General features: G+C 41.1%; 2 protein-coding genes and 1 long non-coding RNA gene across 5 annotated transcripts; all 3 read right to left on the bottom strand.

The window, feature by feature from the left end:
* Positions 1–577: 577 nt before the first annotated feature.
* LOC110015560 (uncharacterized) lies at positions 578–5,671 on the bottom strand. 2 transcript variants are annotated; one of them, XM_078952465.1, is made up of 3 exons: positions 5,545–5,671; positions 3,734–4,281; positions 578–3,321 (listed from the first exon to the last, which is right to left on the bottom strand). In XM_078952465.1, the coding sequence occupies exons 2-3, from the start codon at positions 4,150–4,152 to the stop codon at positions 3,084–3,086; spliced, it is 657 nt and encodes a 218-aa protein (XP_078808591.1). In that variant the 5' UTR covers positions 4,153–4,281; positions 5,545–5,671; the 3' UTR covers positions 578–3,083. The 2 variants fall into 2 exon arrangements, with proteins under 2 accessions (XP_078808591.1, XP_078808590.1); XM_078952464.1 differs by lacking the exon at positions 5,545–5,671 and adding an exon at positions 5,077–5,428.
* Positions 5,672–13,929: 8,258 nt separating this feature from the next.
* LOC105354806 (uncharacterized) lies at positions 13,930–23,289 on the bottom strand. 2 transcript variants are annotated; one of them, XM_011479660.4, is made up of 3 exons: positions 23,086–23,289; positions 15,831–16,657; positions 13,930–15,354 (listed from the first exon to the last, which is right to left on the bottom strand). In XM_011479660.4, the coding sequence occupies exons 2-3, from the start codon at positions 16,526–16,528 to the stop codon at positions 15,111–15,113; spliced, it is 942 nt and encodes a 313-aa protein (XP_011477962.2). In that variant the 5' UTR covers positions 16,529–16,657; positions 23,086–23,289; the 3' UTR covers positions 13,930–15,110. The 2 variants fall into 2 exon arrangements, with proteins under 2 accessions (XP_011477962.2, XP_011477963.2); XM_011479661.4 differs by lacking the exon at positions 23,086–23,289 and adding an exon at positions 19,366–19,606.
* A 452-nt stretch (positions 23,290–23,741) lies between these two features.
* LOC144994499 (uncharacterized) lies at positions 23,742–25,392 on the bottom strand. The gene is made up of 3 exons (XR_013658063.1): positions 25,088–25,392; positions 24,851–24,993; positions 23,742–24,493 (listed from the first exon to the last, which is right to left on the bottom strand). It is a non-coding gene; the product is annotated as an uncharacterized LOC144994499 (long non-coding RNA).
* Between the last annotated feature and the right edge of the window lie 237 nt (positions 25,393–25,629).

The following is a 25,629-nucleotide window of genomic DNA, read 5'->3' on the forward strand; positions in this document are numbered from 1 at the left end:
TTTGTGCATTAACCCTTGTGCTATCCTAGGCACTTCAACATTGGGAGTTGTGTCATTTAGACCCACTAGTCAGTGCGTTAAAACTTTTTTCTTCAATGATTTGTGATCTTCACTGGTGTCCATGGATTACATGAAATCTTTCCACCTTTATCCACCTTTGTCATGGAAGGGAGAACACGTCAATGTAAGAGTGGGGGTCATCTAAAATAGCACAAGGGTGGTTAAATTCAGCCAATTAACCCTTGTGCTATCCTAGGCAGAACCAAACATTTTCAAAGAGACTGAAGGCCTATTTGGATCTTATCCACATCAGCAAGAAACAACGGGTTTGCACATCATTTTAAATTACTAGTGTTGTAGATATGGTACATATTTTCCTAGTCACAGTGTGTACATAATTTCATAAATTGAATGACAATCCAACCCTGCGATAGACTGGCGACCTGTCCAGGGCGTCCCCTGCCTTCGCCCACAAGTGGCCGGGACAGGCTCCGGAACCCCCTTGACCCCGAAAGGGAACAAACAGAAGAAGATGAATAAATGAATGACAATCCATAATGCTTCAACAAATTCCACAAACACTTATTTATTCACAATATATGTGCCTTTTTTTTAAGATTACAAACACAAAAAAATCCCCATCCATTACCGTTGCTTCAGTGGATAAAGAACTGACCCAGCTAACTGGCCCTTACCCATGTTGACAGGAATTGAACACATCTGGTTTCCAGAGGACCGATTGAGATGCCATCCACATTTGTTTTTCCATCACCAGTACTTCAAAAAATAAACTTTAGTTGGTGAAGAATAGATGAAAAGAACATGGTTGGTGTACTTGGAAAAAAATATTAGGCTCTTGTGTTTTTTGATGCAAACTTTATCTCTAAAAAGAAAATTAGTTTAACAAACCCTGGATGTAATGACTGGAAGCAGGCCAGTTCTTTGATCACCTCACATGACAAAAGCCCACATAATATCTACTGCATGAAAACTTAAAATATTAGCTGTACGGATAAAAAAGCTTAAGCTTATCAAAATGTTCCTAAGTTCATCCAAGGCTCAAGATCGGCTCTCTGGTTTGGCAGTTATAAGCATAAACCACACCATAGCTGAGGAACTAACATATGAGGATTTGATAGAAGACTTTACCTGTATTAAGGCAAGATGGGCACATTTTTAGTTTCTATTAAGAGAAACTAAACTAAACTAAATGAACTCGACCAAGTTCATAATGTAAGCAGCAAGAATTTTCAATTCATTTTAATTCAGTTTTATTTATATCGCCCAATATTACAGCAATAGTCATCTCAATGGGTTTCAAGCTTTAAATTGCACTACTTGTATATAGTTTTTTTTTTATCTGATAATGGAGGTCATTTGAAACTTCAAGCAAACATGTATGATGTTATCCTTGTAAGACTTATTGTTACCTTTAGTATTTTTTATAACAGTCCTATAAGCTGTAAGAATACAAGCCTCTAATTCCACTTTGCCATATTCCATATTTGAACAATAAAGTAAACCATAATAAGCAATTGTACATTTCTGGGTCGTAATTGGGGGGTACAGAGGGGTGCTACTGGTGTGGCTCACCTAGGGCGCCATTTGTGTCAAAACCGCCCCTGCATGGAGGCAGGACTGAAACTACTCAAGTAAAACTAATTCATGAAGTTGAGCAAAGTCATCTGCCTTGCATGCAGCGCACCACCTGTCAAACAGAACGCTTTTCTCACAATCAAACTGCATTTGGTTGACAGCTTTTCTGCAGGCACGAAATTTCTGGCGGTAAGCTTCCGGAACCAGTGGTTTTAGTTTATTGATAATGTGGAGCACACCTCTTGTGCTTTTCCCATGAGTTTTTTACTGTTAACAGCAAACTCTACACACTTTGGCCATCTCAAAGTAGCAGGGAAGCGCTGAAACGCATTAAAATATGAATCAACTTCAGTTTCTCTTAAGGCTGAAACGAGTGCAATGTGCTTACTTACATCAAACTGCTGTGTAGCAGCGACAGGAGGCAACAGGGACACATTTGCAGGACCACACCCTGTTTCACCAACTGCCTAAACAAATGTCCCTTCTCTCCTGTTTACGACAGTTACAGGTTATGTAAAAATCCCAGTGACGGACAACTGTTAGTAGGTCAGCTTTGGTGCACACATCGAACTTCTCAAAACATGGAGCCAGAATACAATCATTTAAGTCAAAAGCCATTATCATTTACTCTCACAATAAAACTGTCCAACCAAACTGCAAAAAAAAGTTAGACAAACAAATAAGCAAAACCCAAAGCCAAATATTAAAATATGAAGTAAATTAGCTTCCAAATGTCACACACACACACAAAAAAAACAGGTTAAATCCCGGAAAAGCCCCCAATTTATGTTACACCCATGTCTATGTGCTTGTAAAAGTTTGTAATATAAAGGTAAAAGGAACAAAATAAATACTCCAACAACTCAAAAACTCTCACGAACAAGCCCAGGCTGAAACCTGGCTGGGAAGGTTTTACAGGAAAAAAAACTCACCAACCACACAAAAACCACCAAAATACAAGGACCAAAGCCTCAAACAATATCAATCAATGTAAAGCTCTTCTGCTGCCAGATGGAGGGGGGGGGGGGGTTCCAACAGATGATGTGTCAGTATTTAAACCCGAGCTGGACGTACCCAGCCAATCAGGGTCTCAGAATAACTTGGGCTCCGATATGAAAAAAAATATAGGAGGGGAAGAGAAGGAAAGACGGAACCTCCGATTGCAACGAAGAAAAAGAAAAAAAGGAGACAGAAAACCGCTCCAAAAGTACAAACAAAACAATATTACGGCCACAGCCGTAACACAGAGCAGAAATCCAAGAGCGAGCTGCTGTTTGTTCCCATTCAGCAACACACTGAGCTGCAGCCTGGTTTCATGGCTTCGGCTCATGCATCACTTCCTCACAGAATCAATGATCCCTTTTTCATGCTGACAGTTCTGTTTGACTTCTGTTCCCCTTTGCTGCCTACAGATCCTGTTCAGCCACATCTGTAGGTAGTCTGGCACTCATTTATCATAAAATCATTTTAAACCAAATTTATCTTCACTAACCTTTGGTAGCAAAAATTATAGCAAGTGTGACAACAATGACAGTGATCACCACACAGCTCATGAGGAAGGCTCGTCCTGCTGGGCGGCGCGTCAGCCACAGCACTATTCTGTCCGTGCTATGTGCCTCGCCAGCTTGCGTCGTTGAGCTGGGAATTCCTACGTTCTGTGTGTGGTAGGCTGGGCCAATAGCAGTCACATAAGTGGGACCCTGCTGCCAGGAACGTTCAGCGGCCCTGAACAGGAGAACGAGCCGTCAGTTCAGAAGAATCATACATTTAAAAAAAAAGACAGGGCAACAAAACTAATAAAACTAACAAAAAATTTTTTTTTGTTAATTTCTGGTTTATTTGCAGTTCTACTTTTGATTCTAAAGTAGAAAACTAAAATAAGCCGTAGGCCTCTTTTTACTTCCTGATCATTTATTTTCCTGTTTTGGTCCAGACTCTTGTTTTAGTGCATCTTGGAATTAAAGTAAACAAAAGCTGGAGGACAAAAACAACCCGGGTGTCATTATACATTTGAACTGATCTTACATCAGTTTTAGAGTTAAATAACACAAAAAATGTTAGCATAAAGGAGAAGTAAAAGTCGGAAATGGCAAAAACTTCTGGTCAGTATTATCAAGACCACTTTGAAAAGCCTCACCTCTTGACCTGCGGTTTGCCTTTGTTTTGGATGACGCGGTTGTTGGGGTTCCTCCGCCTGCCGGCCGGCCGCTTGGTCGGTGCATCAGAGTCCGTGGCCTGTTCTGAAGTCTGGCCATCATCAGAGCCGGGCGGGTCGTCCTGAGAAGAGTATGAGTCCTGGTTCGGATCCAATTGTATAGGAGTGAATCCTGGAAGGGGCAAAGATGAACTCGGAGGTTGGACATTTTGGTCCGGCGAGGGCTCATACTGGGGATCATACTGGGGATCATACTGGGGCTGATACTGGGGCTGATACTGGGGCTGATACTGGGGCTCATACTGTTGATAAGGAGAAGATGAATAGAAATCTGTGTTCAGATCATCATCGTACTCAGGTGAAAAACAGTCATCATCATAATCATCATCTATTTCGAACATGAGGGAGGAGCTGGAACTCTGAGGGGACAAACAAGTGAAGATGGTGCCAAACTTTCAGCAGTGAGAAGGAGCCTCAGGCATCAGGTAGAGGTCAAACTGAAGCATCACAATTCTGCATTCAATGTTAGTCTGTGGGAGGAAAGAAAGAAGCTCATCAACACGACTCAGTAGAAGCTGATTTTGGACTAAGGCATCACTTTTCTGTCTACTTTATGATGCTGTGTTCACTTCTGATGTTTGAGCAGCTGGAAAACAAATGAATCTCCAGAAAATCCCATTTCCTCATCTCAAATACTAATAACTGGAAACAGCATTTCATCAACAGCATAGATGTTTTTTGGCATAAACACAATAAGGTCTGCAACCATGAAAACTGACATTAAGCCTTCGTTTGTATGTTATGTCACAACTTCTGCAAACATGTTTTCTTTTACTGTTACAAAAACCTTTCAAATGAATGCATGTCACAGAAACAAGAAAGCTGCTTTGAAAAATTTACACCATGTTTCCTTTAGTGCAGGGATGTCCAAACTTATGACAAATTTCAAAAATGCTTCAAAAATACCAGTGGAAACCTTGTGAACCATCAATGATAACCACTTTGAAGGATCAGAATAAATTCTGGATATTTGAGATTAAACCAGATTGATTAGGAGCATTTTGAACATGCTAGGTTCTGAATCAAATCAAATTTTATTTATAAAAAAAGTGTTTCTCATGCTTTGCGCAAGTCAAAGCCCTTTAACATTTAAAACAAAAAAAACATAAACATTATAATAAAAACCTAGCCCACCTTTCCCACCGAACCCACACACAATGAATACTTATAAAAGTAAGTTTAAATTTAATTTCACATCAAACTGTTCAGTAAACAGAATCTAGGCAATTTCTAAAGCGCTTTGAAAAGGAGAAAACCACACTTACATTTACAGAACAACCATGCTGATCAACTTCAATATTTTCACCTTAAAGATTGTTTTTCCAGCCTTAAAAAAGAAACAACTGATGGAGATGAAGTGGCTCAGCCGTTATATTTATGCAGGAAAATATGATGCAAATTCTGCTCTGCTGCAGGAACAGTTTGGTGAAATTTGACAGTTTCACCAACAAACGCTTCAAACACCCAAAGCTCATCAATCATTCCGCTTCAGAGTCCACTCTTTGAAAAGCTTTTGAGCCAATTAAACATTTAACTTTACAGACTCCTGATGCACAAAAATACGACCAACTGCAGCCTTCCATTTGAAAGCTTCAGGTTCTGTAAACCTGTTGCATAAGGAAAATAAGCATTTGATCCCCTAATAACCATTGAGAGTTCTGGTTCACACAGACTAGTAGACTCTCCTAATCAACCTGTCACCTGAATTGAAGACACCTGTATGAACTAGTCACCTGTAGAAAAGACACCTGTCCACAGAATCCGGCTCCAAACTCTCCAACATGGAAAGACTAAAGAGCTTTCAGTGGATTTAAAGGATGGGATTGTGGAACTGCACAAGGAAACTTGCACAGGGTTACTTCACCGTGTGGATGGGAGGATGGGCGGAGCCACGTACCATCAAATCCTCAGAGGGAACCTAATGCTGCACAACTATCTGAGCTTTAGAAGATGCCAACTGAGAAGAGATGTTCTCCAAGTCTGCAAGAAAAGAAAGCAAAATCACTTTGCTATACCTTTGGGAGTCCATCCCTTCATTTTCTGCTGTGCTCCAAGTCATTTTGGTTTTAAATCTACTTTCCGTTTATGAACAAGTGATGTCAGGAATCTCTGCCATGAACTTTAGCTAAATGTGACTTTTTTAATGAAACAACAGGAAGCTGTTACAGTTGAGATGCTTTGTTTAGCTGCAACAACACTGTAAAGGTTCACTCTGATCATCATGTGATCTATTTTCAAATAATTCCCAGTGGTCTTTTAATTATGATTATTATTATGTTTTTAGCCAAAATTTTAAAAACGGTTTTGTTTTCTTGTAAATAGTTTCTGCAGAGTGGCAAGAGTTCATAAGTTTAGGACCACCCCCACTGCCTGAAAAACATTTATTTAGACTCCCAGTAGCTTGCAGCCCCTCACACCCCCAACCTAACTTTACCGGTGCAACAAAAGTAGCCATCAAAATTGCATCCTATCCAACCTTGCAGTTTGGAGCCAGACTCAGGCTTGGACAAGGAAAACAAAGACGTACGTGGATCTAGTCGTCTACAAGCAGATGCATCAAAATCTTAGTGAATTCACCTATTAATGGGCTTTGATCTGTTGGCAAAAATGTATAAATAAATTGTTAAGTAGAACTAAAAAGTCCAAAAGGGCCCCAGACTGCTGTTATAAGCTTATAGCTGTGGTTGTTTAGAATAGACTAGAGTAGAACCATTTTTGATCCCACAATGCTGAAATCGATTTGCTACCATAGCTCAATAAATACAGCAGATTATCAAACATTACAGCCTCAGGATATCATTTTTTAAATTTCACATCATTCAAAAGCCACACATGCACAGGGAGAAAATTCAACCTCCGAATGCAGTGACTCTGCTGACAATCAAACCATCACCTTCCAGTAGGACCTGGACCCTGCCTAGACTATTGAAGGAAGGAGGATGGACAAACCATTTTGAAAATACTTTATTATGGTTGATTTGATATCATCATTATCTTTTTTGCAAAAATCGAAAAGTCTATACCTATGATGAAAATTACTGCCCTCTTTCATCTTTTTAAGTGGGAAAACTTGCATAATTGGCTGACTAAATACTTTTTGCCCCACTATATAGTGTTTAAAGTACAGTAACTTATGTTAATAAATTTTTACTTTTTTACATTCGAGATTTTCAGGAAACTGGTTATGTAAAAAATGCTCCTGATCCTGCACTCCAAGGAGATATTTATTTGCTTTTTACTTACTTGTTTTTTTTAAATATAATTAAGTTAATTATAGGTGTTTGTATCATTCTGAATTTTTATTGCCAGTATGCTAACTTTTAATGCAAATTGGTTCCAAATATTGGTTATCAGCCTTTTTGACCAACATAAATTGGTATCGAACCATGAAGAACAAACAAACAAACAAAATATGGGTCCATCTCCACTTGTTTCTGATTCTAAAGAGTCAAAATGAGCTTTTCAACACTTCCTCCTAACAAACCTGCTAAATGCATCTGGCAGGCCTGTGGGGTACGTTAGCAAGCTCCTCTCTTCATTGGGAGGCTTCTGTTCCACAGTGAAGGTGAGATCATCAACAACCACAGACATCATTGCAGGCAGGAAGCGGGTCGCCATGTCACTGCAACGGTGGAGACACACAACAACCATGCACACACATTGTTAAACGTCAAATTGTTCCCTTCTGCAACCGCCTCCCCTGATCTTTCGAGGAAAAGGAAGATTTCCCTCCTGGTTTGCATCAAATTTGCAACTAAAAGATGGGGTTGGGTTGCACAGAGGGACCGGAATAATACAAATAAATGATATGTCTAGGATTTCTGTTTGAAGAGGAAAGAATCTCCTTTTTTTTCCATTTTTCTAACATTTCCTGGTCAACCGCTGAGCACACAGAGAAGAGCTGAAGGCCGCTTGTGTTGGACATATTTTCCTGTTACAACGGGGGGTTCTGGATCTTCTAACACACCAGGTGTATATTTGTATAAACCCCTCTTGTAATTTAGGCAAAACTTCATTCAGATTGGTTACATTTGTCTCCCTGTTTTGTAGGACTGGACGGAAAAGAAGAAGAGGAAAGAAGGGAGGGATGAGAATTGCACTTTTTGCTGCTCATCCACTGTGGAGTGTTTACAAAAAACTGGGGGATGAGCGCCGTAACAGGCGCATATAAATCTGCAAGAATAGCAGTGAAGGGGTGTTATGACACACTCTGTGTGATGCATGACAAAACAGAAGTCATTGCCACGGAGAAGTCATTCATGCTGATTAAATGTGGGTTTAGTGAACATGCATGGAAATGTGCAAAAGGACAGAGCGTAGCACACTGGCCCTCACACCGTCTGCCCCTCATGAAACTGCTTACTTAGAGCTGAAATGACAGAGTTTCCTGATCCTGAAATCATACCACTGAAAGAACGTATGCATGTTTCTGCATGTCACACCCGTTTATAGAATAAACACCACAGGACTGACTCAATGTAATGGTATAAGAGTCAAAAATGACCAGGCATGGACTCACACTGACTTTTATCACGGTTTCACTAAGACAATGTTTGTTCTTTGGCAATTTCTGTGTGTGATGGCGGCCTACGCTGCCACCCCATCAGGGCAGTAACTTCCTGCACCACACCTTACATTTAATTGTTCACTCCACATTTTGCATAAACTTTTGAAGATGTCTTATTTTGCAAACATAACATAAACACATGTTTGGTTGAACACACATTTATTAACACATTTCGGTTTACTTTATTATAATTTGCTTCATTCATTTAACGCTATGCTTTGTCTTGTTGTCTTTTAGGACAACACAACGGAATGCATTCAAAAATAAAGATGCTCCAGGAGAATCAGCCAATCAGAGAGCAGGATAGACCGAATGTCAAACTGAGAATACAGAACACGTACTAGAGACAAGTCCATGAAGATGCATAAGACTGTTTCTGTTCGACTTGGGCGTTTACCGCTCGTCCTTTGACGGCGTGTCCAGGAGAAGAGTCGGGAGTGATGCATCAGATATCATGCGCCTGTTTTTCAATCTTTGATTTCAAATGCTCCTTGTATGCCAAGATGTCCCTGTTCCACTTGGAGCCTAACACAAGGAAGCATGCCAGTCAGCAGAGGCTTTATATTCAGCAGGCAGCTAATTGGACTGAAACATCGCTGGGGGGAGAAGAAACTCTTTTTGTATTGCTTTACTTTAGTTTCTATTTTGATGTTCCTCAGTTTAATTCATTTGTGTATGTTAATTTACCGCAGGATGGACATCATTTTTTTTTTTTTGCTCTATTGTATCTTAGTCATTTTATTATTATTTTTTTTAACTTGTCCTGTCCAACAGCTGAGCAGACTTATGAAAGCTGAAAGCCTCTTGTGTTGGACAGATTTTACTGTTACAATAGGGGTTATGAAACATGTGACACACTAGGTGTATATTTAAATAAACCCCTTTTTGTAATTTAGGCTAAACTTTATTCATCTTACTCATATCTGTAACAGTTTTTTGTTGGACCGGACGAAAAAATAAAGGAGAAAAGAAGAAAGAGGGATGCCCGGTGGGGTAGGAGGGTGATTAAAGAGGAGGGGGGGGGGGGGGGGTAGAACCGTAAAGCAGCATAAGGGCAACAAGTTGCTGGATGTTTAAAATCATTACAGTCAGGTTTATAAGTACTATAAATCCAAAAGGGGGTGGGACCTGTCCACACACCGAAATGCCACAAACATACCTGTGGGTTCCAAAAATGCCCACATACAAAATACGTCAACATGTACACCATACAACTGATGTTCACACGTATACTTGTGCATTCGGACCGACCCATGTGAAATATTTCATTTAATCACTCAAACTATTTGTTAAGAGGTGAGATAGCACCTGTTCTCGAGTGGATCTTTATGTTCTTCTAAAGTGGATGATGGAATGTAAAAAAAAGGAGGGAGAGTGCCCAGTCATCCCCACACCATGACCCCCGCCACGGCAGCAGCAGCAGCAGCCAGGACCCTCCCAACAACCCCCCACAAACACACACACACGCGCACGCACGACAACCGCACGGCAGCACATCCGCCACCCAGGCCAGGGCCAGCAGGACCGCCTGAGGGGCCCCCAAAGCCAGAGAGCGGGGAGACACTGGGGGACAGAGAGTACAAGCTCCAGCCCAACCAGGAGAGCAGCCCCCCACCGCGCCAGTAGGGCCCAACGTTGGGCCCCGCCCCAGGAGAACAACCCCAGCCCCTTAGTCATTTTAAGTTCCCCCTTGTGTGTCTTGTTGGTCTGATCAGCCATTATATAGGTTCCCTTGAGTTTTCAATCCAGTAGGTCAGTTTAAATTAGTTTGTTTGTCTGTTCAGTTGTCCTCTGTTAAGCTGAAGCTATAAAACCTGAGTTACTTTTGTTACTTTGACCTCTTTGAAGGTCCCATCATTGTCCAACTACACATTTTGAAAAATAAATGTAAACGTTTTTTGATAAATTTACTTGCTGTCCTTGCATTATTCTGCTCGGTCTGTGTCTATAAACATCTGCTCATCAAACTCTTTTTTTTATTTTTTATTTAACATCCTAGATGAATTTGGCTTAATTCCCTTCAGCATGATATATGAAACACCTGGATAATTATTTTTACATGTGGGCTGTTCCTTCTTGACAGCTATGAACCTAAGTAGTTTGTTCCTGTGACTATGTGTGTTAGGCAAATAATAGTAAAACAGTTTATTTATTATCTGTAGGTTTTCTATTAACCAGTTTCAAATACATCATCATAGCAACACAACTAATCAAATCTAAACCTTTAAATTGTTTTGTATTATAATGTATCCAGGTGTCACATTTAGATTTAAGTATTAATTATTTCTTTGAATTGTTTCAATATTTTATTAATAATGGTTTTAAAAAGGGTTTATATCAATTCAGAATTATTATAATATCTGTTCTTTCCTACTTTGACATCTGAAAAAAAAGGGAACTTTGGAGCAGTACAGAGAAGTTGAGCTCCACTGGTTGCAAGTTAGGGAAAAATATTTGCTGGGGTCTCTACTGCAGATTACCATGGCAACATCAACTTACATCCTTACTCTGGGTAAAGATTCCTGACTCAGCAGCTCTTGCAAATTCCACATTATACTCAAAGCCAAGGTGTTACCGGCAAATGATCACAGAGGATCATGGATGAGTCCCTGAAATGTAAAAACAGATTTATAAGTGGAATTCATTCCTAATTAAATCAGAAATCTGCAGATTCAATGAGGTGTTTGCCTCCAACCCAGCTTGCTCCTGTCCTTTCTTCACCCCATCTAAGAAACCTTGCAGCTCAATTACCATCAACAAACTTCTCACGGATGCAGGTGTCCAAACACCAAGTAAACTGTGGGAGCAGATTTAATCCCAACAGACGCTTTAACGGCAGATTTAGACTGGTCCGGCTCATGACCACCACCATGTTTTACTGTAGGCACCACGCATTTTTCTTTGAAATCCAAACCTTTGAGACGCCATATACTTTTAAAACCATAAGTTCCAAAAACTGACATCTTTGTCTCATCACTCCAGGGTATTGAGTCCCAGTAATCCTCCTCTTTTTCAGCTTTGGCCATAGCAAATTCTAGGGGAGCTTTTTTTGTGCAAAGGCTTTAGGAGAGGCTTCCTTCGAACCTGCAAACACAATGAGGGAGTTATACAAATCAAGTTAAATGACTAAAAAAATGTATCCAAACAAAGCTGCAGCCTGCAGCTGCTTCCCGTTCAGAGCCAGCATCTGCTTCATTCATTTAACTCGTTCCATTTTTATGAATGCACAGAACAACAGTGGTGTGTCATAAGCACAGAAATGCAGCAGAAATTCTTTTACAGCACTAAATATTTAGGAAAAACTAAATAATATAGAATTTTGTATTGTTTAATAATTTTTGGGTTGAATGCTTTCTTTTTCTCAGCTCATTTTGAGTAAAAATGCAAGTTATTTTGTGTCTGTATGCCTGCAGTGACTAAGTAGCAGAGACAGACGGCTGCAAAACTGCTAGTTAGCAAAGACAAGATTGCACCCTCCTGGTAACAAAACAGTACTGCAGAAATCTAGGCATGCAGGTTCATTTTCTTCAATGATTTGTGATCTTCACTGGTGTCCATGGATTACATGAAATCTTTCCACCTTTATCCACCTTTGTCATGGTAGGGAGAACACGTCAATGTAAGGGGGGGTCACCTAAGATAGAACAAGGGTTAAAGGGTAGTTTTTGTCTGATACACAGACTCCTAAATGAATCTGGGGGTAAAAACCACCAAATACTTCACCAGCAAACTTTTTAATAAACTAGGTATCATCAGCATAAAAAACGCTTAGAATCAATGTTCTCAGTTTAGAAAGTTTCGTGTTGTGTCGTGTCGAGTCGTATAGTTTAGTCTAGTATAGCATAGTATAGTTTAGTGTGGGGCAGTATACGTATATTGTTAAATAGTGGAATGTGGTGTAGTATAGTTTAGTACAGTATTGTACAGTGTTTATGAAATTATTATAAATATTAAATTATGGCAATGCCTTCAAAGGTGACATACAATTCCTCTGTATTTCAACATCTCTTCTTTAAAGTCCAATTGATTAGTAGTTATTTTAAGGTTAAATGGACAAACGTTTAAATTATTTAACTTGTTTAAATTGTTTTTAAATTGCTTACTTTTACATTTATTAAAACAAAGATTTTTTAACTGGTTTAAATGTGCTGCTAGATTATTTTTCTTTACATTGAAGACTGAAAAAAACAATTGGCATAAATGGAAAAAGGTTAGCAGGTCAGCCTGAACCATCAAAAAAAGAAAAGAAACATTTTTTAGATTTTCCTTAAAAAGAACAAAGTTGTCATCAAAACAAAACCACATTTCAAAAGTAATTCCATCTTCACTTTTCTGATTAAACTTTTTAGGGCATCATCTGGTCTGCATGATTGCTAGAAATACATCATTTAATTTTTCCGTCGTGCACGTCCTCAGTGAACTCATTTTAGAGGATCACATTCCCAGAAGCCAACAGTGCCAGGAAAGAAGCGGAGGCTGGATATGCTGATGCAGCTCAGAGCAGCGTGTGTGTGTGTTTGTGTGTGTGTGAGTGGGCACAGCGAATCAGCTTTCACTTATTCTCATGGGGGCTGGGGACCGGTACAGAGGGACCCAGACTAGAGACTCCTTGTGGCTTCATAGACGGTAGCACAAATGGTCTTACCCAAAGACCCAGACTGGATGAAGCTCATCATAAAGGCAGAAAAAAGTTGAAGTGTTAACCATGAAAATGTTTTTTTGCAATTACTGTATCAAGAGCTGACCTTCCTTCACGTTGAGGAAGCAAAAACTGGGTTTTTTTCTTCATCTTATGTTTTTTTATTTACGTCTTGGACTTGAATCATTCATTAAACAGAAAACACTGGGAATTGACTACTATATATGTGGGATCTGTGTGAAGATGATGTCAATGAGTCTGAAAGGTGTGGATGACCTGAGAAAGAGAAAGGTTCACCTAACAGACACCTGAGTGAACCCATGAATTATGTCACCCAAGTGTCACTAATCCCTGTGTGGGAGTGATTAGCAGGCTGGCTACCTGTCCAGGGTGCATCCCGCCTTCGCCCAACAGAAACCAGGACAGGTCCCAGCAACCCCATGACCCCAAACGGGATAGAACAGGTTTAGACAACGGATGGATGGATGGATAGATGGATAAAAGTAAGTGAGTGAGTTGGCGGGATGTTTTGTGTAAATGACCTCCAAAGACTGGATATTCCTTCATTTCCTATGGCGGCCACTTTTGACCAAGAACGCAACAAGGCTAATTAATACACTCCAAATTCAAGGAAAAAACGCTCATCACTTATGCTCAAGTTCATTGATATTAAATAATAGAGGCAGTCAGAGATGAAACAGCATTTATGAGTGTTTTAAGTTGTAAATCAGTTTAGATTTGACCCAAACAGGAGGGTCAAAGCTGCAGATTTCAGTTTTGTCGCTGTACAGGTAACATATCTGCAGTCCTCCCCTGAAAGGTCACGCCACACCAGTAATCTCTGCACGTCTAAGGGTGCAGATATCAAAGTCAAATCTGAAAACTTTACTTTTTGTAATAAGAAACAAAAGATTGGATTCTCGTAGAAATTTATTTAAGTTTAATACATATGAAAAGGTGCAACATTTGCTTAAAATTGTTATAAATACATAAAAGTCATTTATTTTACATTGCAAAGTAAAACAGGGAGAAGCCTAAAAGACACAGAACAAAGACAAAGGGCTTCAGCGTAGAGTCAAACTAAACTGGATGCTGAAGCCAAACTGACACACTAGGTTTTAGGACAAAAAGCTGCTTCGGGATTCAGTCTTGATTTACAAACATTTCTTTTATGGAAAACTTGTCTCAGTCCTTCGGAGTCTAAAGAGAGGATCATGATCATCTGATGCTACAACGCTTTCTGACCAAACTAAAGCAGATGTTTGCAGGCAGAGGCAGCAGAGGCATAAGGCCAGATTCCCCTCTCTGTGAATCTATACAGTTGTTGTTTCTTCAGTCCAGTGTTGGCCTCACTGACAAACTGCTCTATAAACAAGAGACGATGTTCAGAAGAAAAAACCTAGAAACTGCTGGGACCACATTAACCCAGTTCACTCCATACTAATGTAACATGCTGCAAACGTGAATAAAACCAGACCTTAGCAGGTAAACTGAACTTTTTGTACCCGTCTCCACAGAAGACCGCTCCCCTCTCCGAACCAGGCAGCAGACCTGCTGCAGCCCGGCTCATTTCCATGGAGCCGTCAGCATTTGTTTAGAAGAACAGTGCTGCAGCTCCAACATAGTAGTAACAAGTTTAAAAACTACGATTTAAAGTGCTTAGAGGAGGAAGGGTCTGACTGTTGGCCAGTTCAACAACCTGTACACAAAAATGAAAACCTGAGCGTCATTGTATCAGAGCAGAAATCAAAGAGCGAGCTGCTGCTTGTTCCCCTTCAGCAACACACTGACCTGCAGCCTGGTTTCATGGCTTCGGCTCATGCATCACTTCCTCACAGAATCAATGATCCCTTTTTCATGCCGACAGTCCTGTTTGACTTTTGTTCCCCTTTGCTGCCTACAGATCCTGTTCAGCCACAACATCTGTAGGGAGTCTGGCACTTATTTATCATAAAATCTTTTTAAACGAAATTTTTTCTTCCACCATTTCTTAAGGTTCTCATCACAGCGGCTTAGAAAAAAAACAAGTCTCTAGAATTTATGGGTGTAAAAGCTACGGAAAAAGATCCAACAGGTGAATGTGAAACATGGTGTTACTTTTTGTAGGACAAAAGGTAAATGATAGCGGCTGTGAGAACAAGGACAGTGATCACCACACAGCTCATAAGGAAGGCTCGACACGCCGGCCGTCCCGTCATCCACAGCACCATTCCATCCATGTTGTGGGCCTCGCCGCCCTGCGTGGTTGAGCTGGGAAGTCCTACGTTCAGCGTGCGGTTGGTTGGGCCCAGAGACATCACCGAAGCGCGACTCCTCTGCCGGGATCTTTCAGTTGCCCTGAACAGGAGAACAGCCGTCAGTTCATACAAGAAAAAAACTGACAGGGCAATAAAATTAATAAAAAAATGTAATTTGTTCATTTCCGGTTTATTTGCAGTTTTACTTTTAATGGTAAAGTAGAATAAAATAAGCCTCAGGCCTCTTTCTACTCTTCTGTCAATTTCTTTTCCTGTTTTGGTCCAGACTTGTTTTAGTTCATCTTGGAGTTAAAGTAAATAAAAGCTGGAGGACATAAAAACAATTTAAAAAAAAAATGTTTATAGCATCAGCCCAGGTTTTTTTTTTTGGACTGATCCCTTACAACCCAGCAGCTATGATGCATTTGAACTGATCTTACATCAGTTTTAGAATGAAATAATTAAAAAATCCTGAACATTTTTAAAACTTCTGTACAGCATTATCAAGACTACTTTGAAAAGGCAAAAGAAGTCTGCTTGCAGATTTACAGATCCCACCAGAGTGTTGAATCTCACCTCTTGACCTGCAGCTTGCCTTTGTTCCGGATGAAGCGGATGCTGTAAACCCTCTGCATGGCGGCTGGCAGGTAGGACAGCACGTCCGAGTCCGTGGCCAGTTTTGGGAGGCCCAGGGTTGGCAGGGTCGTGAGTCCGCGGCACAGCGGGCACTGAATCGCATTGGGCTCTGCAGACTTGACGTTGATGCGTGCCAGGCACTCCAGGCAGAAAGTGTGCTTGCAGTGGAGCATCTTTGGGCAACGGAAGACGTTGTTGAACTGGCTGAAGCAGATCGAGCACTCCAGATCCGGACACTCCTCGGAGAACTGAGACGGGAGAGGAGAGGGGTGCAGGTCTGGAGTCTGGACATCCACAGAGACTTTGTGGGGCGGGTTGTCGTCAAAAGAGAAGTAAGGGTTTGCTATGGGAGGAGACCGGGAGTCCTGGGTCAGACCCCATGAAGGAGTAGATGCAGGAGTGAATGCTGGAAGGGGCAAAGATGAACTCGGAGGTTGGACATTTTGGTCCAGCCAGGTCAGGTCTGAGACTGACAGACGCTGTGAAGCTGGGGGAAAAGATTCACCCGTGTAGATTTGGGGGAGAGGAGAAGTGGGCACCGACGGGTTGGAATCAGGAATTGAACAGCAAATTGAGCTCAGAGCATCTTTGTCCTCACTTCGAGAAAAGTCCTGGTTTGTTTCCGAGTAAGGATTCATGAGGGAGGAGCTGGAACTCTGAGGGGACAAACAAGTGAAGATGGTGCCAAACTTTCAGCAGTGAGAAGGAGCCTCAGGCATCAGGTGGAGGTCAAACTGAAGCATCACAATTCTGCATTCAATGTTAGTCTGTGGGAAGAAAGAAAGAAGCTCGTCAACACGACTCAGTAGACGCTGATTTTGGACTAAGGCATTACTCTTCTGTCTACTTTATGATGCTGTGTTCACTTCTGATGTTTGAGCAGCTGGAAAACAAACGAATCTCCAGAAAATCAGATTTCCTCATCTCAAATACTAATAACTGGAAACAGCATTTCATCAACAGCATAGATGTTTTTCTGCACAAACACAATAACGTTTACAACCATGAAAACTGACTTTAGTCCTTCGTTTGCATGTTATGTCACAACTTCTGCAAACATGTTTTCTTTTACTGTTGCAGAAACCTTTCAAATGAATGCTTGTCACAGAAACAAGAAAGCTGCTTTGAAATCTTTACACCATGTTTCCTTTAGTGCAGGGATGTCCAAACTTTTGACAAAGAGACATTTAGTGAGGTGGAAATGTGTGAGGGAAAACCATTCGGCCTGACATTCCTTTAACTATTTTAGTAACGTTAAATTGAATTGAATTAATTGTTGTTGATTTGTCAATTTTTCACACTTTTTTCCCAGTTAGCTTGCTGTAGTTGGTTTGTCTCGTCTAGTTGTGCCTCTTTATATGAAAATGTAATTAACCAACCACAATCAAGAAATCATACTTGTGCGGAAACTGGAGATTCTAAACAGGACTGTGAGATAGGTAAATTAGGTTGGTTCGTTCCATCAGTTTCCTGCACACAGAAATGAATGAATAATGACTCAGAGACAAAACTTAGCTTCAGTGAAGTTTCACTCCAAACAAGAGGCACAAATTTGTACGAAGGGTTACAGACAGATGAACAGGGTTGCTGCATCAAATTCCGAACAAAGGAAACTGGAAAATGGGTTTGGTATATAAACCCTGCATTTGCATATTCAGAAGATCACCCGATGGACAGTGGTGTGAAAAACCCACCCACAGGTTGTTGCAGGCTAGATGTTCGAAGGTCAGAGAGCTTCAAGTGTCAGATCTCTCTGAGGTTATCACAGACATTTCCCAGAGCACATACACCAGCACACACAAAGATGAAAGGGGAGGATGCTGAAGGAATGTTACGAGACAATAGTCTCGGTTGTGCTTTCTTCAAATGTGATATAATTTTGAGATGATAATACATAGTGAATCAAGTTTAAAACATTAGTGTAATAAAAAGTAAAAAAGTAAAAATAAAATAAGTAAAATAAAAAGCTGGCCTCTCCCTACAGCTCCTCTGGGGGGACCCTGAGGCGTTCGCAGGCCAGCTGAGAGGTGTAGTCTCTCCAGAAAGTCCTAGGTCTTCCCCGGGGCCTCCTTCCAGTAGGACATGCCCGGAACACCTCCAGAGGGAGGCGGCCGTCCAGGATGCATCTTGACTAGATGCCTGAGCCACTGTAACTGGCTCTTCTGAATGTGGAGGAGAAGCAGTTCTACTCCAAGCTCTCTCCGCAGGTAACCAGAGCTTTTCACCCCATCTCTAAGGGAGCCCCCAGCCACCCTACGGAGGAAGCTCATTTCAGCCGCTTGTATTCGGGACCCTGTTCTTTCGGTCATGACCCAGAGCTCATGGCCATACGTGAGTATTTGAAGGAAGATTGACTGGTAAATTGAGAGCTTTGCTTTCTGGCTCAACTCTCTCTTGTACCTGTCCCTGTACCGGTCACAAGGGGAAAGGTACAGGGCCAGATCCTCCTGTAAATCTTACGCGCGGCTCTTCGCTCACTTGTGAACAAGACCCCAAGATATTTAAACTCCTCCACCCACCGAGAGGTGGACCTTTCTTCTGTCGAGAACCATGGCCTCAGATTTAGCGGCGCAGACCCTCATCCCAACCGCTTGACACTGTGCCGCAAACCACCCCAAAGCCCGCTGGAGGTCCTGGTTCGATTGAGCCAACAGGACAACATAATCTGCAAAGGGCAGAGAGGAAACCTGTGGCCCCCAAACCAGCCCCCCTCCAGCCCCTGGCTGCGCCTAGAAATTCTGTCCATAAAAACTATGAACAGACCCGGTGACAAAGGGCATCCCTGCTGGAGTCCAACATGCCTGCAAGTAATTGATTTTAGTGCAGCTACCTTCAATTCACTGGCAAAAGCCTCGTCGATTCTCTGTCACATGGTAAGCTTCAGTTTGATAAAAGCATCAATATCTCCAAGTCATCTTTCCATTTAAACTTTTTTATAAACATATTTTTATATCGTAAAAATGCCCAAATTTTTAAGTCTAGTTCTAAAAATATCTCCTGGAATAAAACAACATTGCATCTTTACTAAATGGAAATGTCACAGAAACGCAATAAGGTCCTCTGAAAACCATCAAATGCAATAACTTTACCAGGAAATGTGTCAAATCAGCTTAACGCCAAACAAGAGCTTCAAAAATATTAGTGGAAACCTTTGAAGAATTAGAATAAATTCTGGATCTTTGAGATTAAACCTGATTGATTAGGAGCATTTTGAACATGTTAGGTTCTGAATCAAATCAAACTATAAAAAAGCGCTTTACATGCCTTGCGCAAACCAATGCTCCAACATTTAAGACAAAAAGTCAATATTATAATAAAAATCTAGCCCACCTTTCCCACCGACCCCGCATACACTAAATACTTATAAAAGTAACTTCTAAAAAAAATAAATAATAATAATTTCACATCAAACTGTTCAGTAAAGAGAATCTAGGCAATTTCAAAAGCTGTTTGAAAAAGAGAAAATGACACTTACGTTTACAGAACAACCATTCAAAGTTGGTTTTTCCAGCCTTAAAAGTGAAAAACAACTGATGTAGACGAAGCCGCTTAGAGCTGAAACCCAGAGAGCTTCATGCAGCGTCCAAACAGTTTTGGGCGTTCAACAGAACTCACATCCAGCAATCTGGTGTTTCTATTTGTAGACCATAAGGTAAATGATAGCCAGATCAACGCATTTTCCACATCAACAGGTGTGCTCACAAATGGACACTGTCAAGCTTCTCGGTAATCATCTGAATACATTTCATAATCTACTAAGAGCATCAGCTCAGACATTTGCATCAGCCGTTGTATTTACGCAGGAAAATATGATGCAAATTCTGCTCTACTGCAGGAACAGTTTGCTAAAATTTGACAGCTTCTGCAACACACACACACTACAAACCCCTAAAGCTCATCAAATCAGCTTCAGAGTCCACTCTTTAAAAAGCTTTTGAGCCAATTAAATGTTTAACTTTACAGACTCCTGATGCACCAAAATACGACCAACTACAGCCTTGCATTTAAAGGCTTGGGGTTATGTAAACCGGTTCATATGAAATTATTTCAAAGGAGTTCAACCAAGTTTTTCCATACAGCTCAGTGTCCCTTTGTGCTTTCTGCAAAACAATGGTCAATGCCTCCACTCACGCAGGGCTGTTTGTTGTTTAAGAGGAGCTCTGAGCTCCATCACGTTACATGCAGAGAAAACACTCAGTGATTTCCAGAAGTCTTCATGTCTCATCACAGATCCAGAATGACACATCCTAGAGATAAACTGTTCAATTCACTTCAAAGAAATAATAGTCCCCTGGAGACAATTTAAATAGCACAGAGCAGCAGGTGATGTAAAGGAGCAAAACCAGAGCAAAACATTCAAGAACAAAAGACTATAAAAGAGAAAAGACTATTCTGAAGGAGTTAGAGGTAGAATATGATTGCATATTCACATTTTGAAAGATTTACAGGGCTTCACATCTCCTGGAGTTGGATGGTGTTGTCCGAGTCTAAAAAGATGTTGGTCATCAAGAAAGGATGTGGTGCTGCTACCGTCTACCTGAATGACTCTGGGCTGCTGGCAGCTGTATTACCGGGGTTTTAAGCCTCTCGTTTTTCTGCCTCAGTTGTCCACTGCAGCTTTGCAGTTTAAGGTCAGTGTCATCTTCTCTGAATTCAGATTCTGAGCCGATAAAGAAAATCCTGTTCTTGTTGAGAATTTATATTTGTGCTTTGGTGATCAAGGCTGGTCATTTGGAAAGATAGACAGATTTTGATAGAACTATGGACATATGTGATGAAACCCATGTCCAGCTGCTCATTGGAGTCCTACTGCTGATCATCTTTAGATCCATTTTCAAATCGTTTCCAGTGGTCCTTTGATTATGATTATGTTGATGTAAGCCCAAACCAAAAAACCTGTGTTTTCTATGACAGTTTCTCCAGAGAGACAGTAGCTAAAATCAGAAATTCACTGTATAGTTTGGGGCAGGTGGCGTAGAGCAAACACCCCCCTCAAGGGAAGTAGGGAGCTGTGGTGCGCCCGGCTTATTTTCGGCGTAATTTATACCATCTTTTTCCAGCTCTTGATTCAGAACAATTTGAATAAAGAAATACTCAGTTGTGGGTGGGACCATTGGCGCAAAACAACCCCCCCCCTGCTACAAGTCAGTTTGATTCAAACAGCCTTTGGAGGCTTGGATGCTTTCCTCAGTCAGCTGAAGCTTCTGATGACCTCCCCTAATGACTGGTGTGTGCTGGAGGCAGCAGGATGGTTGATTAACATCCCCTATGATGAGCCTGGGGGCATTTGGAGATAACGGCTGTAGTTTGATTAAAGCAGTTGATGTGCTCAGTCGCTGTGGCGGCGTTGGTGTTTGGATGAATGTAGACCAGGATGGCGAAGAGCTATGGAAATTTCCTGGGAGGAAGAACGGGCAAAGAGAAACATCAACACTGTCATGCAGTTTGTCCCTGACAACTGCAGCCGAGCACCAGAGTATTTTGATGAAGAAACACACATCGACTGCCATATTGCTTGCTGGTTGCGCCCGTTGTCTTGGTAAAAGTCATGTGACTCCTCCACTTCATCACAAAAACTCAGACAACTCAGGACGCTTGCAAGAGACTCTTGCATCCCTAGGAGGTGCTGCGGGAATTTCTGAGAAGGGGAGTGGAGGTGAAGAGCGCACCAGCCCGTCAGCTGCAAAAGAATATTTCACAGTGAGCAGCAGCTGGTTCCATCACTTCCTGAAACACCACCAACCAAAGTTTGTGCCCCTGTATGGAGAAATTGCATCAGCTGATCACTGAGATCCAGATGAAAGAATGATGGATGAAACCCGTCATCCTTTATTTATTGTCCGCTTCATTATGGGATTCAGACGTGAGGAAGAGGAGCTGCCGCTCACTTTAAAGAACCACCCAAATGAAAAATGTGTGTTTAACATGTCCTTGGGGCATTTTTTTGAGGCACATAAGACTTAAACTGCATTTGAGGATTTCTTTGTTCAAATTGTGGTGAATCAGGGCATGCAAAAAAAAATGTCATTAAAATAAAGCTTGTAGTTACAGCTGAGGGGCCACAAGCTTCCTGCTCCCCTCCATTCTGATGCATCCACTTACAGACAAACAGATCCACGAACATCTTTGTTTCCTGGTCTGAGCTGGAATCTGGATCTAAGCTCCAAAATTGCTCACCAATTTTTTTTTTTCACACCTACTCTCCAAAACTTACACTGGCTTCCCATAAAACAAAGGATTAGTTTCATGCTTAAGAATACCATAAAATAAATGACGTTTTGTTTCACCCAGGGCATCATACGAGCCAGGACCTTCTCTGAAGACAGTTCATGCTGTACCGTTAAAAACCAGTGAAATGATGCTGTTCACTGGAAACAGCAGCCTTTCCAAAGGGTGTTGCAGCTTCCAGTGGGAAACTGATCCAAATGGCTCTTTGAGGGGTGAAGGTCGTAGACCCCCTGCTCCACACAAACCAACACACCCCACAACTCACATTTCTGATGGGCTCCTGCCGTTCAGCAGAAGTTATGTCTCAGTACACACTTTAAAAAAATAATAATTTTGTCTAAAAAGAATGGCAGAATCATATCTATAAAAAAAAAGTTTTTCAAAAAATTAGAAAAACAAGTTAAATTTTTTAATTCTCACAACGCTCTCAGAATAAATACTTAAAAATCTTGAGATTTAGCCTAATTTCAGAGTTGGGGGTGGGGGGGGTTCTTAATATTCGGAATCTGACAGAAAAGAAGAAATGTTAACTTCCACTTTGACTGCGCTTTGCCTCTATAAAAGAACAGACAGCTAGAACTTTGAATGGGAGAGTACAGCCAGCAGAAGGGGATTTGCAGGAGGAAAAATACTGACATTAATATTTTCTATAATCATATGCACGTGTTAATGTGCGCGCGTGCGTGTGAAAGAGGTTTGAACTATGCAAACTACCACAAAATATAACATCAGCACAGGTGAAGCCAGTCCTCCTTATAGACTTAAACCACTTGGTTAGCATTTATTTCATTCTTAGAAAAACTCTTCAGCCTTTTGTGGCTGCAGGGTTTTTCCAGACATGCGCACTCTTAATTCCTCTCAGTGAAAATTCCTTTATTTAACTAATGCTCATATTTACACCTAAGGCGCGTGTCTTAGTGTAGTACAGATGATTGATGGGGGCGCGCGTAGACTCCTTTGCTCTCACCTGTCCTCCTCTTCATCGCACGAGCTCAACGTTCGTCTCACAGCTTCACCTCAGCGGCAGCTCCTCTTCCCCACGTCTGAATCCCGGAATGAAGCGGACAAACGGGTCAAATCAGCGGCGAGCGGGACTTCCGGGATCTGCTTGAAGCTGCACACCTGAACGCGGTGACGCTGATTGACAGATTTGCATGCGCGAGACACGCACGCATGCACGCGCCCCGACAGCCTCTCTCTAGTCAGACTTCTCTTTATTTAAATGGGCATTACTTTAAATGTAAATTGTATTAAAAAAAAACAATACTGCGAAGCTTTACAGCATGAAAGCACACACACTAAAGATGTTTTGTCTTTTTCCATCTAAGTTTCTTGACAGATTAGAAATCTATTTCTGGATTTAACTGCCCAAAGGAAGTTTTAATGAAACAAAGGTGCCAAAAGGTAAATGAATGACTAAAGTTTTGGGACTTCAGATGTCAACATTTCTACCAAAGAAAGCAGAAAATGTGTGGAGAAGCCAAATGTTCCTGAGTCCTTCCACGAAAATGGAACAGTTGCTTCAAGCTCCTGTGTTTAATATAACTGGTCATCAAGCTTTATATTCAAACAGCTTAATATATACAATAAAAGGCAAATTTAAATACTTCTTTAAAAAAGATATTTAAGTTGTGTGTTTTATTTAGAAATATTTGTTTTCGAACAACACCATCAATCTTGTCATGAATTAAATAAAAGTTTACATTGCAAATACCAACCAATTTTATCATAAAAAGTCAATAATTTTTACATGAACCAAAAAAAATGTTGATACTTCTTGGATGGCAATGATTTTTATGTTTTAATATTAATATTAAGTTGTTAGTAAAATAATTGTTGTTTTGTCCCTGAGTAACGCCTCAACCCCGTAGAACACAACGATTCCACCCCGTATATAAAAAATTGTATGATCCATGATTGCACAGACACCAGGAAGTGACAACAGTGATGTATTCTTTATGTTCAGACAGAGCAGCGCTACACTTGGAAATCTCTTTTGCTTCCCAACCCGAGCGATCCTGACAATCCAATACTTGCTGTGAGGAGAATTCCAATTCCTGGAACATCAGAGAACCCAGAGGAGACCATCAACTCTGTTCCAAAGACACCGACTGGCCCGGTTCCAAAGTTTGGACTGAGCTCCTCTTCAGACTCTCCTCCAAGAAGTCTCTCCACTGCCTCCTCTGCCTCTCCTCCAACTCAGTGTTCTTCATCAAACAAGGAGGACTTCACAGGAAATCCTGTAGGAAGATGTGATGGACCCAGTTCGTCACACAGGTCTCCAAAGACCTCCTCAAATGTTCAGCTGAGCTCCAGTACAAGCTTGGTACGTTCCCATTAATGCTCCTTCTCTTTTTCTTCTCAAGGTCGTTCAGCTGCACCAAAAACAGACACAATAAAAACGTCACCGTCACAAACTCTTGATTATTTTTCAGAAACTTCAATATTTTAACTATTATATTATTTTTTGTTCATCCTAGCCAACCGTTGTTGTTGTGCTTTAATAAACTTTATACAACATCTAAAGAAGTTTTAGTTTAACAGACAATTTCTTCTTAGTTCTAGATTTGATTTTGTAGGAAAGCCTCTTTATTTCCCTTGAAATGGTTCCTCATGTCAACATTTCTGGGATTAGCAGCAGGTCTGAGCAGCTGAATTCCAGCAGGGAAAAGGTTTTCTACTGATGCTAAACAGCTGAAATGCTGAGTTCTCCACAACAGAGAGAAACTTACAAAGCTTTTCTTCACTATATCAGCACCTGATCAGAAAAGGGGAAAGCAGAGGAGACACACAGTAGAGCAGGTTTGTGGCCAAGGCACTGATGATGTCATTTGTTGCAGACACTGCAGCTGTGATTGCACTGTGGCCCTGAAACCTGATTGAGTTTCAAAAAGAACACAGTTGGATGTTAGAATATATTTTAGTTGAGAATTAACATGTGATTCATGTGGACCAAGAAGGGGTCCTACCTTTGGTTCTTTGGTTAAGAAGCTGGCTGGATGGGAGTTTTCCAGGTCCTCCTTCAGAGATTGGGTGAGAAGCTCGGTCACCTGGAGAGACCTCGGAGTAGAGCCACTGGTCCTCCACGTCAAGAGGAGCCTGTTGAGGTGACTCAAGCATCTGGTCCAGACGCCTCTTGGACTTCTCGCTGGGGATTGTTCCACGCATGTTCCACTGGGTGGAGGTCCCAGGGAAGACCAAGGTCACGCTGAAGAGACTATGTCTGTCGGCTGACCTAAGAACACCCTGGGGTCTCCCCAGAGGTGCTGGAAGAAGTGGGCGGAAGGAGGAGGGAAGTCTGAGCTGCAAAAATAACTAATAATTCCCAATGGCAGAGTTTCATTTTTCATTTTTTAATGACTCCCAGTTCAAAAGCAAACCATATTTCAAAACTGTTCCCATTAGCAGATTTAATGATGTCATGAAGGTTTTTTTTTCATTTGCAGGTATTTGGGTGGAGTTAAAAAAAAATCACTTTTTCCCCAGGAGCAAACTTATTGTTTTCACATAA

This window comes from Oryzias latipes, chromosome 9 (assembly GCF_053564925.1).
Source record: "Oryzias latipes strain Hd-rR chromosome 9, Olatipes_Hd-rR_3.1".
NCBI classification, from domain to species: domain Eukaryota; kingdom Metazoa; phylum Chordata; class Actinopteri; order Beloniformes; family Adrianichthyidae; genus Oryzias; species Oryzias latipes.

Excerpts from the sequence above, each read along its gene's own strand:
- LOC105354806 (XM_011479660.4), bottom strand. The coding sequence starts at position 16,528 with ATGAATCCTTACTCGGAAACAAACCAGGACTTTTCTCGAAGTGAGGAC. Across the intron at positions 15,355-15,830 it reads GGCAAGCTGCAGGTCAAGAG|GGCAACTGAAAGATCCCGGC; the intron begins GTGAGATTCAAC and ends TCTCCTGTTCAG.
- LOC110015560 (XM_078952465.1), bottom strand. The coding sequence starts at position 4,152 with ATGTTCGAAATAGATGATGATTATGATGATGACTGTTTTTCACCTGAG. Across the intron at positions 3,322-3,733 it reads GGCAAACCGCAGGTCAAGAG|GGCCGCTGAACGTTCCTGGC; the intron begins GTGAGGCTTTTC and ends TCTCCTGTTCAG.